Source organism: Canis aureus, chromosome 9, assembly GCF_053574225.1.
Source record: "Canis aureus isolate CA01 chromosome 9, VMU_Caureus_v.1.0, whole genome shotgun sequence".
Lineage (NCBI taxonomy): Eukaryota > Metazoa > Chordata > Mammalia > Carnivora > Canidae > Canis > Canis aureus.
Genome location: NC_135619.1, coordinates 74,279,922 through 74,294,470, shown reverse-complemented (window position 1 = coordinate 74,294,470; position 14,549 = coordinate 74,279,922). Strand labels below are relative to the sequence as shown.

Genomic DNA, 14,549 nt, shown 5'->3' with positions numbered 1-14,549 from the left:
GGGCGGGGCTGAAGGGCGCGCGGCGGGCGGCGGCGCGAGGCGAGGCGAGGCGAGGCGAGGCGAGGGCGGGCTGCGCCGGGCGGGGCGGGCGGCGGCGCCGAGGGGAGGAGACCGGCCCATGGACCCGCGGGGCCCGGCGCCCCAGACGCTGCGCCGCCGGGACCGAGCCCAAGATGTCGGCCTAGGCCGGGGCGCGACGACGCGGACGGGGCGGCGACGAGGCGCCGCAGCTGCTGGGGCTCGCGGCCGCCGGGCCCCCGAGGGCTCGCCCTGACGGCCTGGCCGAGCGGGCGGCGAGAGTCCGGCGCGTTGGGAGCGGGCCGCGCGGCACCATGTCGGCCAAGGTGCGGCTCAAGAAGCTGGAGCAGCTGCTCCTGGACGGGCCCTGGCGCAACGAGAGCGCCCTGAGCGTGGAGACGCTGCTCGACGTGCTCGTCTGCCTGTACACCGAGTGCAGCCACTCGGCCCTGCGGCGCGACAAGTATGTGGCCGAGTTCCTCGAGTGGGGTAAGTGCGCGCGGCCCGCCTGCCCCCCGGCCCCCGGCCCTCCGCCCTCGGCCCTCGGCCCTCGGCCCTCTCCCCGGCCCGCTCTCCGCCTTCCGCGCCTCCTGCCTCGCCGGCACCCCACACCGCCGCCCCCTCCCCTCCCCGCCCCTCCCCGCCCCGCCGCGCCCCTCCGCGCCCCGCCGGGCCGCTCCTCGCGCCCTCCTCCCTTGGAGGCTCGGGGTCCCTCCCTGCCCTCCTCCTTGGCCCTGGCGCATCCGCGCTCGGCCGGCCCGCCCCCTCATCCTGCCCCTGGGAGCCACATCCTCCGTTCCCACCCCCACTCGCTCCCCGCCGCCGGCCAGCGCCCGGGCCGCTTCCTAGATCCACCCTCCGAGTCTGGATATCATTTCCTGCAGCACTCCCCGGGAAATCCGCCCCCACCCCCGCCCCGGCTCTGGGGTCCAGAGTCAGCGTCGAGCCCCCCCCCACGCCCCCGCACACGCCTTGCTGGCGGGTGGAGGCAGCCGCGTGCGATTTTTACATCCGCGTGTCCACCTCCCCGTGGGGCCCCCCCATCTGCGTGTGCGTTTCCGGGGAGCCCAGTTCTATCGGCCCTTCCTAGGTGACAGCCTGCTCCATCCCGTTAATGTCCAGGGCTTGAACACCCTTTACCGTAGCAGCTCCAAGGGAGTTTTCAGGTTAACAGCCTTATTTTGCAAGAGCAGATCGATTCTTTTCATTGTAATCGCACTAGACTTGGAATACGTTTGGGGGCAGCTGGAACTGACAGTATACAGGAATCGTTGAAAAACTTCGTTCATCTGATCTTTGCATGCCTTCCCTAGTTTGTCCAAGGATCCGTAGCGCTGTAATCATTGATCAGCCAACCTATTTTGCTTTATTAGGACAAAAGTTTGATTAAGCCATTTTATGATCCTTAGAGTCTCGAAGACGCTACAGGTGCAAAGTGAAAGCCTTTCGCTTCATCTCTAACTAACATGGGCATCCTGTCAAGATCCTCAGGCTCACCTGTAAGGACCTAGTAGGCACATGGAGTCTTCTGTTCAGGCCAAACCTATCCTTGAGTCACTTGCGTCATTGGGCTGGGACTGTGCAGTTTGAACCAGTAATTTCTGCTCTTTGGGGCTGATAAAGGTGATATTTACAATGAAGAAACAAATGTATTCTGAAGTGAGGCCTCTTACTCTGCCAAAATGGTAACTGGAATTTGAGGATTTGTTTACTAATTAAAATTTAAGTTGAGGTATTCTTTACAGGGTTTGTTTTTGCTTTTTAGCGAAATGATGTTTTGTGAGAACCGCAGTAGAAAGGAGTGCCAGAGCCCCAGGACAGCCCCATCATGCTTTATTTCAATGGAGACCACTGCTCTTGGCTATATATAAACAATATCAGTAAAACGAGTGTTCACTTTCTGGGATCTTTTATCAGTGATGTGATTTTCAGCCAAATAACTCATTTTCATAGTTGCTTTGAAAATGAGGTCTTTGGTGCTTGTTGCATCTGAACCTTCTGAATATTGTATTTGCCTCTTCTTAGCAGTTGCTGTCGAAATCCAGACAGTTCCACAATCAGGTTCAACTTGGTGCACGCTATGTGCGTGCATAGCAGTGTGATGGAAAGGTGAAGTGGAGGGAGGGTTGTTGGAGTGGCGAGGTGTGCTCCAACTGGCTGGCCTCTGGGGTGAAGTCAGAGCTGGACACCTTGTACATGGGTGGTTCTTATGTAGCCCCTTAACCACCCGACCGGACCAGCCACGCTGTGAACTGGCTGGCTTCACTGGAGCCAGCTCTTCTCAGCATGTGCGGAGTTCTTATTGTATGAGATTTGACCTTTCCAAATTGAAACAGAAGCTGTGTGCTATAATTTAGAAATACTTTTGAAATTGTATTCTGTTTTTTTTTTAATTTTATTTATTTATGATAGTCACATAGAGAGAGAGAGAGAGGCAGAGACATAGGCAGAGGGAGAAGCAGGCTCCATGCACCGGGAGCCTGACGTGGGATTCGATCCGGGGTCTCCAGGATCGCGCCCTGGGCCAAAGGCAGGCGCCAAACCGCTGCGCCACCCAGGGATCCCGTATTCTGTTTTTTTGAAAATTATCACAGATGAATTACATTGGCCTAACAATTCAATATGCATAGACATGTAAACCTTAAATTGCAGGGAAGAAAAATGGATCAAGATTTAAAGTGGCATTTTAATGAAATATTAATGCTACTTCTAAATACTACTAATAAAATATGAAGTAGTATTTAATGTATACCATTATAACTCTGCAAGGGGTGTGTTACTAATGAAGATATGTGTACAGTCATTATTTATTATTACTTAGAATGGCTACATGTTACAACCAGAAGGTGAAGAGTGGTCTGTCAAGTGGAATTGTGGAGCATTGTCAGGTGCCCTGACTTCCATGTGGAATTACTTCTGCTCTGGAAAAGAAGATACAAGCTATCAGCCTAGGGGTTGCTGAATTTTGGATTCACACTCTGCATGGTGTTTGAAACCTCCAAAATGTGGAGTTCTGTCTTACAGAGGGCCAACTTCTCCCCACTTTCCATTAGACACTAGGTGTCTAATGACAAGTAGGTAGAAATCTTGAAGCTTGATGGAGAAATATAACCTATTCGGTTCAGATTTTGAGACTTACTGAGGAATCTTTGAGACAATTTGGAAAGTATAGGTAATAAAGTTTTTAAGTTTTTTTTTTACTTTTTAAAATTTATTATAACAACATAATAATTAATTTTAAAATTATTTTCAGAGGTAGAATTTCGTGATTCAGCAGTTGCATATAATACCCAGTACTCATCACATCATATGACCTTCATGCCCATCACCCTCTTACCCCTTCCCTCTACTCCCTACCCTTCCAGCAACCCTCAGTTTGTTTCCTATGATTGAGACTCTCATGGTTTGCCTCCTTCTTTGTTGCCTTCATCTTATTTGTCCCTCCCTTCCCCTGTGTTCATCTACTTTGGTTCTTAAATTCCACATATGAGTTAAATCATATGGTATTTGTCTTTCTCTGAAGTTTTATTTTAACTTCAGTTTTTTAGAGTATGCAGGGTGGGTGTGGGTGGAGAGGGAGAGAGAACCTCAAGCAAAGCTCCACATCCAGTGTGGACCCCAACAGGGGCTCGATCTCACGACCCTGAGATCATGACATGAGCTGAAATCAAGAGTCAGATGCTTAACTGACTGGACCCCCCAGGCTCCCCAAGCTCCCCAAATTTTTAAGTTTTAAAAGAAGACTTTCTGGCTCTTAATTCCTTATTGCCACAGTGGTTTCATGGGACAAGAGTCATCATAGCCTTCACTGTAGGTCTTTAATTTTCCCTTGGTTATGTTTATAGTTTCATTAGTTTCCTCTGTGAGATCTTGGACTTTAATTAAAAGTTGAAAATACCCTGTTTTGCATCTGTTTCCTTAAGCTGTATTTTAATGCAAATTTGATCCTATTTGAAGTAGAACATATGAAGCACTTTGAAATTTCTACAATAGAAACAAATACAAGTAAATGAGATGAATTTGCTATCTCTGTGTTACATAAAAATACTTCTCATGTGTTAAATATCTTTTTTCATGGCTTAAATATAATGGCTTGTATTAAAGTTGGATGTAGCTGTTGTTTGAAGTCCTAGCCTATTGGCATTGGGTAGACCACAGTGGCTCTGTGCTCTGGCCCCTGCATGGCCTGCAGACCAGGTGGGAAGCTTAGAGCTTGCAGCTGGTGTAGGCTCGCCTTGTGGGATGTGGACCCCAGTGTGGGTTTCCCAATTTGCAGACAAGGGCACCTTCCTTTACCTTGCCACTGTACTACTTCTATAAGGAACGGAATTAATTCTCTCTAGCCCTCTTTACTCTTCTCCTTTGTGATTTTTCTTGTGAATGCAGCAGTACCTTCATCCATGTGAATTCCTGTAGCGGTTAGCAGGGAGATCCTCAGCCCCAAGGCATGAGTGGGATGAATCTACCCAATGTAATATGTTGGGGCTTAACTGGTGGTGTTTAACATCTCAAGATACATTTTGTCCTTAATGGGTCCTCCAGATAGAATGTTTATGTAACACGGGAATGCCTTCAACAGGTATTTTGAATAACACCTAAATTTGAGAGTAATATGGGGAATGAATAATAAAAGTTAAGTTAATGTAATTTAGACTTGTAAGTAGCTCTTCAGAATGCATGGTGATAATGACTACATGGCATGTGATGGGACGGTTGAAACCACTAAACCTTAACAAGCCAGCCTTACCTTTTCTCTCCTAAAACCTCGTCTATTGACAATTGGGTTTTGAAGTGAACATCAGAGTCACTTCGTGTGTGACACACTTAGTGTGTTAAATCTCGATTTTAAATAACTAGAGTTGGAATTGGAGTGAATTGTCCTCAGATGAGATACCACTGTGTGAGCCACTTGAGAAGGTTTATGATGTGCAGCAGATTACTCTCCAGGCACGCTACTCATGTGCGCCTGAGGTAAAATAATCAAAATATGACAGGATTGATAGAGGTGCCTCCTCTTGCCTTTGCCCTGCCTCTTGTTGCAGAGCCTTGTGCCCTTAGAAATCTCCTGTCTGTGCTGACGTCTGTGATGCTGGATAAACACATGAGCAAACAGGACTGTTAATTCCAAACTATATTAAGTACGGTGAAACTATTGAGTGCTTTTCTTGGTAAAGAGACAAAAAGTATTTTTTTGAGACTAATAAAGTAGGAGGATCTTTCTGGAAGGAACCAAATAAGAGATTTTTTTTTTTTTTTTTACCATTTTTCTTTAATCAAAAAGGAGATAAAATTAAGGGAGATTTTAAAGGAGTTCTTGAGAAAACCCATGAAAACCCTGTAATCACATCACCCTAACTGGTCCCCATTAAGATAACACCTTTTAGTCCCTGTCCCAAGTTTAAGTTTGGTTCTTAGCTTCTTAGAATGATCCAGAATGACAGTGTATTAGGGTTACCTTAAATTTGTGTGAAAAGCTCACACAAATGTTCTTTTACTAAGGAAAACAGATGAGAGGAAAAGAACACTTTCCTTAGATTTAAAATCAGAAGTGTTTTGACAATCTGAACTACCTGCATGCATATGGACTTAAAAATATACCAGAGGCAACTATATATATATATTTTAAGATTTTATTATTTGAGAGAGAGAGAGAGCACAAGCAGGGGGAGCAGCAAAGGGAGAGGGAGAAGCAGACTCCCCGCTGAGCAGGGAGCCTGACGCAGGGCTCGATCCCAGGACCCTGGGAACATGACCTGAGTGAGCCAAAGGCAGATGCTCAACCAACCCAGGTGCCTCCAGAGGCAACTATTTTTTAAAGACAAATAGATACTAACTATGAAATAAAGGTCATACTTTACACTATCTGTGTTGTACATTAGGTTTTTGGTCATTTTCATTGGTAGGTAACTGGCAACAAAATTGGTTTTAGATTAAAACTTTGCAAAAAGGGTCAGTTATATAATAGAACCTTGGGTTTTGCTGTCTTTGGGAAAGAATTAGAAATTTAGAGAGAAATTTGAATTGGATCGTATGTCAGTCCTGTTCTGTCCTTTTATTAGAGCTACTTTGGAGACATAATGGAATTTGAAGGTGCCTCCTAATGTTACTGGGGTGGCATTGATTTCTCTAGCCTCCACAATCACAGAGGCATAGGTTGGACCACTGTTAGGAATTGGAGCGGCCACGTGCTCTGCCCTCCTACCCCATCCCTGCTCTCCCTTGGGGAAACTGGGCTCGGGACATTTTCCTGATCATTTTGGAATCAGCAGCCTTTTAGGGGGTCAGCCTGGGACTACCTGGCAGGTGCTAGCTTTGAAATATCTGTTTCACTGTAGCCTTTTCCTTCCATTCCCATCATCGCTGGCCTAGCTGAAGCTCTCAAGCTGGCAGACCTGAATGAATGCTTTTCTCACTTTAAGATTTAAATGCCTCTGCCAGTCACCCTTAAACACTGCTGTTCTTTTTATCTCTCTCTCTTTCAAATACTTTATATTCTATTGCCTTTAATAAATCAGGTCAAACTGACCTAAAAGACCCATGTCATCTTAGTTTTAGGAGTTGAAATTAACCACACTTCTTCCCATATCCTGTGATTTTTCTCAAGTAATATCTTACCTTTATTAAAATAATGCATCTACTTGATAACTGAGTTTCTTTTTTTAAAGATTTTATTTATTTATTCATGAGAGACACATAATGAGAGAGAGAGAGACAGAGGGAGAAGCAGGCTCCATGCAGGGAGCCCGACGAGGGACTCAGTCCCGGGACTCCAGGAGCTGAAGGCAGGCGCTAAACTGCTGAGCCACACAGGCATCCCGATAACTCTGAGTTTTAACTTTCATAAGCAGCCACATCTAACCCCTCTGTTTCTTTTGATAATCATCTGTCTCAGGATCGCATTCAGCTGCCAGTAACAGAACCAACTAATAGCAACTTACCCAAAATCAGGGTGATTTCTGTCACGTGGAATTGGGATGTGGGCAGGGCAGGGCTCGTAAACAGCTCATTCCAAGAAGTCTTCAGGGACCTGGGCCCTTTCCTGCTCAGTCCAGCATCTTGATGGTGGCTGTCCCCGCTGCATTCCAGGCAGCAGGGTGAAGGTGTTGTATTACCGTGGAAGAAGGGAAGAATCTGGGATGTTGTGGTTATTTTAGCACTTCTTGACTCGAATTCCATGTTTCTATAAAGCAGTATGTAGTACTGCTGATTTCTGATTTTTCTGCTTTAGACTTTATCTGTTGACTTCGTCCTGTGGAAGAGAAGGTTATAGAAAGTTATAGAATCTTCTCTGCGCACCTGTACGCTCTCTCCCTTTTTCCAAATATGGTTATATAATAAGTTTTGTTTATATTGGTAGTGTTTCTGTTATCAGTAGGTAAATATCTTAAGCCACATAGGATGCAGTTAGTTCTTGTCTTTATTGAGATAGGGAATTATTTCTGTGTTTATTAGAATGAGTTATGTTTCTTCCCTCTAGCTTGGATGCCAGCGTACAGTGCTAAGTACAGTTCCAGGGTTGTAGCTAGAACAGGTCAGCACTGTAATGTGCCTTGCCACACACACTGCCCAGCTTGTCAGCTTCCACGCCTTGAAGCCTTTTGTTTTCCTATTTCCATTGAAGCTATTTGTGCTCTAGATCTAGTGCTTAGCAGTATTCCTAGAATATCTCTCCATTCCTTGTGGGAATTTTTTTAGTGTTTCTCTGTTGAATTCCCCTTTCTGGATTTCATGTCTTTCTCCTTTTGGTAGTGTATCTTCTAGTGGCTTCCTGAAAAAGGGTTCATTGGAGATAAATCTTGAGTGACAGTCTGCCTGGGTCCTGAATTATAGGTTAGAAGTAATTTTTCCTCAGAAGTTTGACAGCATTATTCCATTACTGTCCACTTTCCATTGTTGGTAATGAGCAGTCGGACAAGACTTTGTGTGACTTGTCTTCCCTGGGAACTCTCAGGGTCTTCTGTCTACCTCCAGCATTCTTTGGCAGGTTTTTCTGTTGGGGACACTGGGTCCTTCAGTTCTGGAACTTTTTTTTTTTTAAGATTTTTATTTATTCATGAGAGACAGAGACAGAGAGGCAGAGACACAGGCAGACGGAGAAGCAGGCTCCATGCAGGGAGCCCGATGTGGGACTCGATCCTAGGACCCTGGGATCATGCCCTGAGAAAAGGCAGACACCCAACCGCTGAGCCACCCAGGCATCCCTCTGGAACCTTTCCATATTGTCTCTTATCTCTTCCCTGGTTTCTCCATTGTAGCCTTATTGATCTCCTATTCTTCAGATGTTGGACCTTCTGGAGTGTTCTGCTAATTTCCTTTTCCTACTTTTTCTTATTCTTTATCTGCTTCTTCTGACTTTTCTGGAAGAAGTCCTCAACTGTGTCTTCTGGTCCTTACATTGCATTATTATTTCTGCTGTTACATCTTTCATTACTAGGTGTTTTTATTCTCAGCATTCATTTTTATAACATATTGGTTTCATGAAGACAATATACTTTTTTTTTAAAGATTTTATTTATTTATTCATGATAGTCACAGAGAGAGAGAGAGAGAGAGAGAGAGGCAGAGACACAGGCAGAGGGAGAAGCAGGCTCCACGCAGGGAGCCCGACGTGGGACTCGATCCCGGGTCTCCAGGATCGCGCCCTGGGCCAAAGGCAGGCGCCAAACCGCTGCGCCACCCAGGGATCCCGACAATATACTTTTTTAAAAAAAGATTTTATTTGAAAGAGAATGAACGTGCACACAAGCTGAGGGGAGGGGCAGAGGGAGAAGCAAACTCTCTGCTGAGCAGGGAGCCCCATGTGGGGCTCGATCTCAGGACCCCAAGATCACCGCCGACTGAACCACCCAAGCACCCTGGCAATGCACTTTTTCTTTTTTTTTTTTAAGGTTTATTTACTTATGATAGACATAGAGAGAAAGAGGCAGAGACACAGGAGGAGGGAGAAGCAGGCTCCATGCCAGGAGCCTGACGTGGGACTTGATCCCAGGACTCCAGGATTGTGCCCTGGGCCAAAGGCAGGCGCCAAACTGCTGAGCCACCCAGGGATTCCCCCCCCCTTTTTTTTAAACCAGCAATGCACTTTATAAGAGATTATTTTTAATTGATTTATGTGTACACATTTATGTTATGTAGACATTTTTTTTTATTTCCTGTGTCATCGCTCTTCTGAGTCCTTGTTCTCCTCTTTCTTGCTTGGGTCTTTGTTATCAGAAGCTTTTCTCCAAGTACCTGCTGATTATTGGCTGTCTCTCCATAATTGTGAGTGGGCTGATTGGACACTCCCCATGTGCATGGACAAACTTTTGAGTGTTGAGTCTCACCATTAGGAAATAGGATGGGGACCTGCCAATTTGAGGAGCAAAGTAATTCTTTCTTTGGGGCTATCAGTTTCCCCAGAGAGGGGTTTCTGGTGTCCTGCCTGGGCAATGGGGAGTAGCATGGGATATGCTGGCTTTTTAGGAAGGTCGGATAAGGTAGAAAGTTGGTGGTGGGTGGGGACAGAAGAATTTCTAGGGTGTAGCTGCTGCTTTTATAGATTTGAAGCCCCATTTAGACCCTCCGAGATTCTGAGATCTCTGTACTTCTGATCATTCCCAAGCCGCCTTACCCCTACCTCACACACATTAACTTTTGGTTTTCTAGCTTTGCTAAATTAGTCATCACTTGTCGATTGTCTTTTCCCACTGTGCACAATTATGCTAACATTTCTAGGCTGCTGTCATCTCCTGTTGAATACTCATTCAACAAGTATTTTTTAAGGACTTGAAAAGTACTAGGCACTGCAGTGGTGAACAAAATCCCTGTTCTCCTGGGATTCATGTTATCCTTGAGGCTGTGTCCCTTGGTAATCATAAGCTATCATATTTTAGTAGGGTTTCCAGATGGTGTAAAGCTAAGGCAGGTGTTCTGAAAGGTACCCTAGTTTTCATCGCTATGTGAAGTCAGAGGGAATAGTTTCTATTTTCTTTGACTTGGATGTATTGGCATTTCTATTCCTATGCTTACTCATTTATTAGAAAGCTTCCCCCATAAGTAGAAGGAAGATGTGGGAATAAGGGAGGGCAAGTTTTTCTCTAGAAACTGCATCCCAGTGGGAGGGAGGAGAGAAAGAGGGGCAAAGGATGTGAAGAAAGGGGAATTACAGGATGGGTGCACTGAAAACAGGACAAGGGGTTCCTGGAAAGTACTTCTTCAGATGGCTGGGGAGTGGCTACTCTAGGGTGGATACAGAGATGAAGCAGGGAGGGACCTCTGGAGACCCACAGTGTGGACATGTTTGCAGTCGGGTGTTGGTGACCTAGGGACCATGTGCATAAGCTTTGATCTTTCTTGAACTGATGTGGAGCTGATTCTGTTTAAGCTCTTAGTATGTAGGAAGGTATCACCAACTATTTATTTGAGGCAGAGAGAGGAGCGTACTTGTGCCTGTGAGTCACAAGATGGGCAGAGGGGTGGAGGGAGAAACAGACTCCCCGCTGAGTAGGACCCCCGAGATCATAACCTGAGCCTGAGCTGAAGGCAGATTCTTTTTTTCTTTCCTTTCCTTTCCTTTCCTTTCCTTTCCTTTCCTTTCCTTTCCTTTCCTTTCCTTTCCTTTCCTTTCCTTTCCTCTCCTCTCCTCTCCTCTTTCCTCTTTCCTCTTTCCTCTTTCCTCTTTCCTCTTTCCTCTTTCCTCTTTCCTCTTTCCTCTTTCCTCTTTTCTCTTTTCTCTTTTCTTTTTTTTAAGATTTTATTTATTCTTGAGAGACACACAGAGAGAGAGAGAGAGAGAGAGAGAGAGAGAGAGACATAGGCACAGGGAAAGCAGCCTCCCTCCATGATAGAGTCCCGATGCAAGACTCTATCAGATCCGGAACTGTGGGACCACACCTTGAGCCGAAGGCAGACGCTCAACCACTGAGCCACCCAGGAGCCCCAGGTATCACCAATTTAGAATTGAGAGCAGCAGAAGAAATGTTCTTGCCACTTATAATTTTCCAAAAACAAAAAACAATTACTTTTTTAAAAAGATTATTTATTTTCTTGAGAGAGAGCATGAGTGAGTATAGAGGGAGAGGGAGAAACAGACCACCACGGAGTCCGATGGGGGGGCTCGATCCCAGGACCCTGAGATCATGACCTGAGCCAAAGGGAGATGCTCAACCAACTGAGCCACCCAGGTACCAAATAAATAAATTAAATCCAAAGGTAAATAGACCTCCCTTACCATGACACCCAAATTACATTTTAAGGCTGTTGCTCTGTTGTACTTTACCTTTTTCATGTGACAGAACTGAACTGAAATCATAGAATTTCTCTCATTTTGTTTAAAAAAATTAAAATCAAGGAGCTAAATTTATTTTATTTTTTTCTAATTTTTATTTATTTATGATAGTCACAGAGAGAGAGAGAGAGAGAGAGAGAGGCAGAGACATAGGCAGAGGGAGAAGCAGGCTCCATGCACCGGAAGCCCGACGTGGGATTCGATCCCAGGTCTCCAGGATCGCGCCCTGGGCGAAAGGCAGGCGCCAAACCGCTGCGCCATCCAGGGATCCCTAAATTTATTTTTTTAACTTATATACTATTTCTAATTGGAAATAGTATTTTAAATTTATTTTTTAGTTTAATTTTTTTTTTTTTTTTTAAAGTAGACTCCACACCCAGTGTGGGGCTTGAACTCATGATCCCAAGATCAAGAGTCACATGCTCTGTGCATTGAGCCAGCCACACACACCCCGGAAATAGCATTTTTATTCTTCACTATTGAGAAGATGTTGATTTCATAATAAATGGGTATTCAGCAATCCTTTAAAAATGATTGTGCAGCTCTGCCACAGATGGACTTGCTTGTTTTTTAACTGCAAGTATTTGAGATCAGATTGTCAAAAAGTCTTTTAAGTGGATTAACAAGTCACCCTTCTGATGTACCTTTAAAATTAATCTGGGAAAATGTCAATAAAACCCGGTTTTTGGATATGTGGAATATATTGTTTTGCAGCAAATTGGGAAGTTACTGTGAGTGTTTTATTCCCAATTTCACCAGTTAATTAAGGTGTCAGGGATGGCGTTTATATTAGACTGTATCAGGACAAGAAATGTTTATGAAAACATCAGTATTATGGTTTTATGTAAGCAAAGTGATAAGCCTGGATATATTTCTTTCTACAAATATATAATTATTTTTTTAAAAAGCAAGGTAAGCGTTTATGAAGTTTGATAATCCTTGTGAAATAATATGTGAAGAGGATTACTGGAACAAAAGCTGATGTCTATCAGCAACGTGAGAGAAACTTAAATTGCACAGCTGATTTAAGTTCATTTTAGTGGGAAAGAAAGCTTTCTCTGGCATTTGCAGTTACTAGCTGGTTTATTTACTTTTTTTTTCTTTTTTTGATAACGCAGTTATTGAGATATAATTCACATACAATTTACCTGTTCAAATTACAATTCAGTAGCTTTACTATGTTCATAGAGTTATGCAACCATCTGTACCATTGAATCACAAACATTTTCATCACCTCTGAAAGAAACCCTGTACCCTTTAGCTGTCACCCCCCAGCTCCCTGCTTTCCCTCTAAGCAACCACTGATCTCACCTCATTTTGTATTTGCCTATTTTGGACCTTTCATGGAGTCTTATAATATGTGGTCTTTTGTGACTGGGTCTTTTTCATTTAGCATAATGTTTTCAAGGATATCTTGTATTTCATCCCTTTCAGTTCCAAATAACATTCCATTACATAGACAGTCCACATTGTTCATCAGTTGATGAACATTTGGGTTGTTTCTACCTTTCGGCTATTATGAAGAATGCTTCTGTGAACATTAATGTACCAGTTTTTGAGTGGACATATGTTTTCATTTCTCTTGGCTGTATACCCGGGAGTAGAATGCTGGGTCATTCAGTAACTTTATGCTTAGCATTTTGGGAAACTGCTAGGTGGTTTTCCATAGCAGGTGTATCAGTATACATTTCCACCAGCAGCATATAAGACTTCCAATTTCTCCATATCCTCACCAACACTTGTTATTGTCTCATATTCTAGTCTTAGTGGGTGTCTCATTTTAGTTTTGATTTACTTTTCTCTAAAAGTTAACAGTGTTAAGCATCCTTTCTTGTGTTTATTGACCATTTGAATATCTTCTTTGGAGAAATGTCTGTTCTTTTGCCCATTTTAAATTTGTGTTGTCTTTCTGTTGTTGAGTTGTAAGAGTTCTTTATATATCCTGGATATTAAACCTTTACCAAATGTATGATATGCAAATTTATTTTTTAGTTTAATTTTTTTTTAAATAGACTCCACACCCAATGTGGGGCTTGAACTTATGATCCCAAGATCAAATATACTATACAGTATATTTGTATATTTTCTTCTATACTGTGGATTTTTATTTCATATTCTTGATACTTCAAAGCACAAAAGTTTTTAATTTTGATGAAGTTTAATTTAACTTTTGTTGATTTTGGTGTCATATTTAAGAATCTGTTGCCAAGTCCAAGGTCACAAAGATTTATATCGGTGTTTTCTTCTAAGGGTTTTATAGTTTCAGATCTTACATGTAGGACTTTGATCCACTTGAGTCAGTTTTTGTGTATAGTAGGAGATGGGGAACCACATCTTCTTTTTTCTTTCTCTTGCATGTGGATATCCTGTTGTCCCAGTACCATTAGTTGAAGAGACTGTTCTTTCCCCCATTAAATAGTCTTGCATCCTTGTCAAAATCAGTTGATTAATGTATGGGTTTAATTTCTGGGCTCTCAGTTGTGTTCTATTGGTATTTATGCCTATCCTTATGTCAGTACCAACACTATCTTGGTTACTGTTGCTTTGTAATAAGTTTTGAATTCAAGAAGTGTGAGTTGTCCAACTTTGTTCTTTTTCAAGATTGTTTTGGCTATTTTGAGTTCCTTGAATTTCCATATGAATTTTAGGATCAGCTTGCCAATTTCTTTAAAGAAGCCATCTGGGATTCTGATAGGGATTGCATCAAATCTGTAGATGAACTTGGGGAGTATTGGTGTTTTAACAACATTAAGTCTTCTGTCTATGAATATAATATCTTTCCATTTATTTAGATCTTTTAAGTTTTTTCAAAAATATTTTGTAGTTTTCAGAGTTTAACGTGTCTCTCTTTATTGTGATAAAATACATATAAAACTTGCCATTTTAACTTTATAAGTGTTTATTCGGTTATATTACATTTACAAAACAGTATAAAATTTTCAATTATTTTGTTAAATTATTCCTAAGGTTTTAAAATTTCTATAGTAAATGGAGTTTTCTTAATTTTAGTTTTAGGTTGTTCATTGCAAATGTATACAAATAATTGTTTTTTTATTTATTTTTTTAATTTTTTTTAAGGAAATAATTGTTTTTTTTTTTTTTAAGGTTTATTTATTTATTTATTTATGATAGACAGAGAGAGAGAGAGGCAGAGACACAGGCAGAGGGAGAAGCAGGCTCCATGCCGGGAGCCCAACACGGGACTCGATCCTGAGACTCCAGGATCGCTCCCTGGGCCAAAGGCAGGCGCCATACCGCTGAGCCA

The 14,549-nt window shown here is 43.2% G+C and overlaps 1 protein-coding gene across 3 annotated transcripts in view; it reads left to right on the top strand.

Annotated features, from left to right (window-relative positions):
* Nucleotides 1-128: 128 nt before the first annotated feature.
* Nucleotides 129-14,549, top strand: part of CDC42BPB (CDC42 binding protein kinase beta) — a 106,175-nt gene continuing 91,754 nt past the window's right edge. Inside the window, exon 1 of one of the 3 annotated variants that reach the window (XR_013386947.1) lies at nt 129-507. Coding sequence is in view for 2 of the 3 variants with exons in the window: in XM_077910691.1 (XP_077766817.1) it covers nt 333-507 (175 nt within the window). In the remaining variant the exon portion in view is untranslated. The remainder of the gene's footprint in view (nt 508-14,549) is intronic. The other 2 variants (XM_077910691.1, XM_077910692.1) reach the window with 2 other exon arrangements.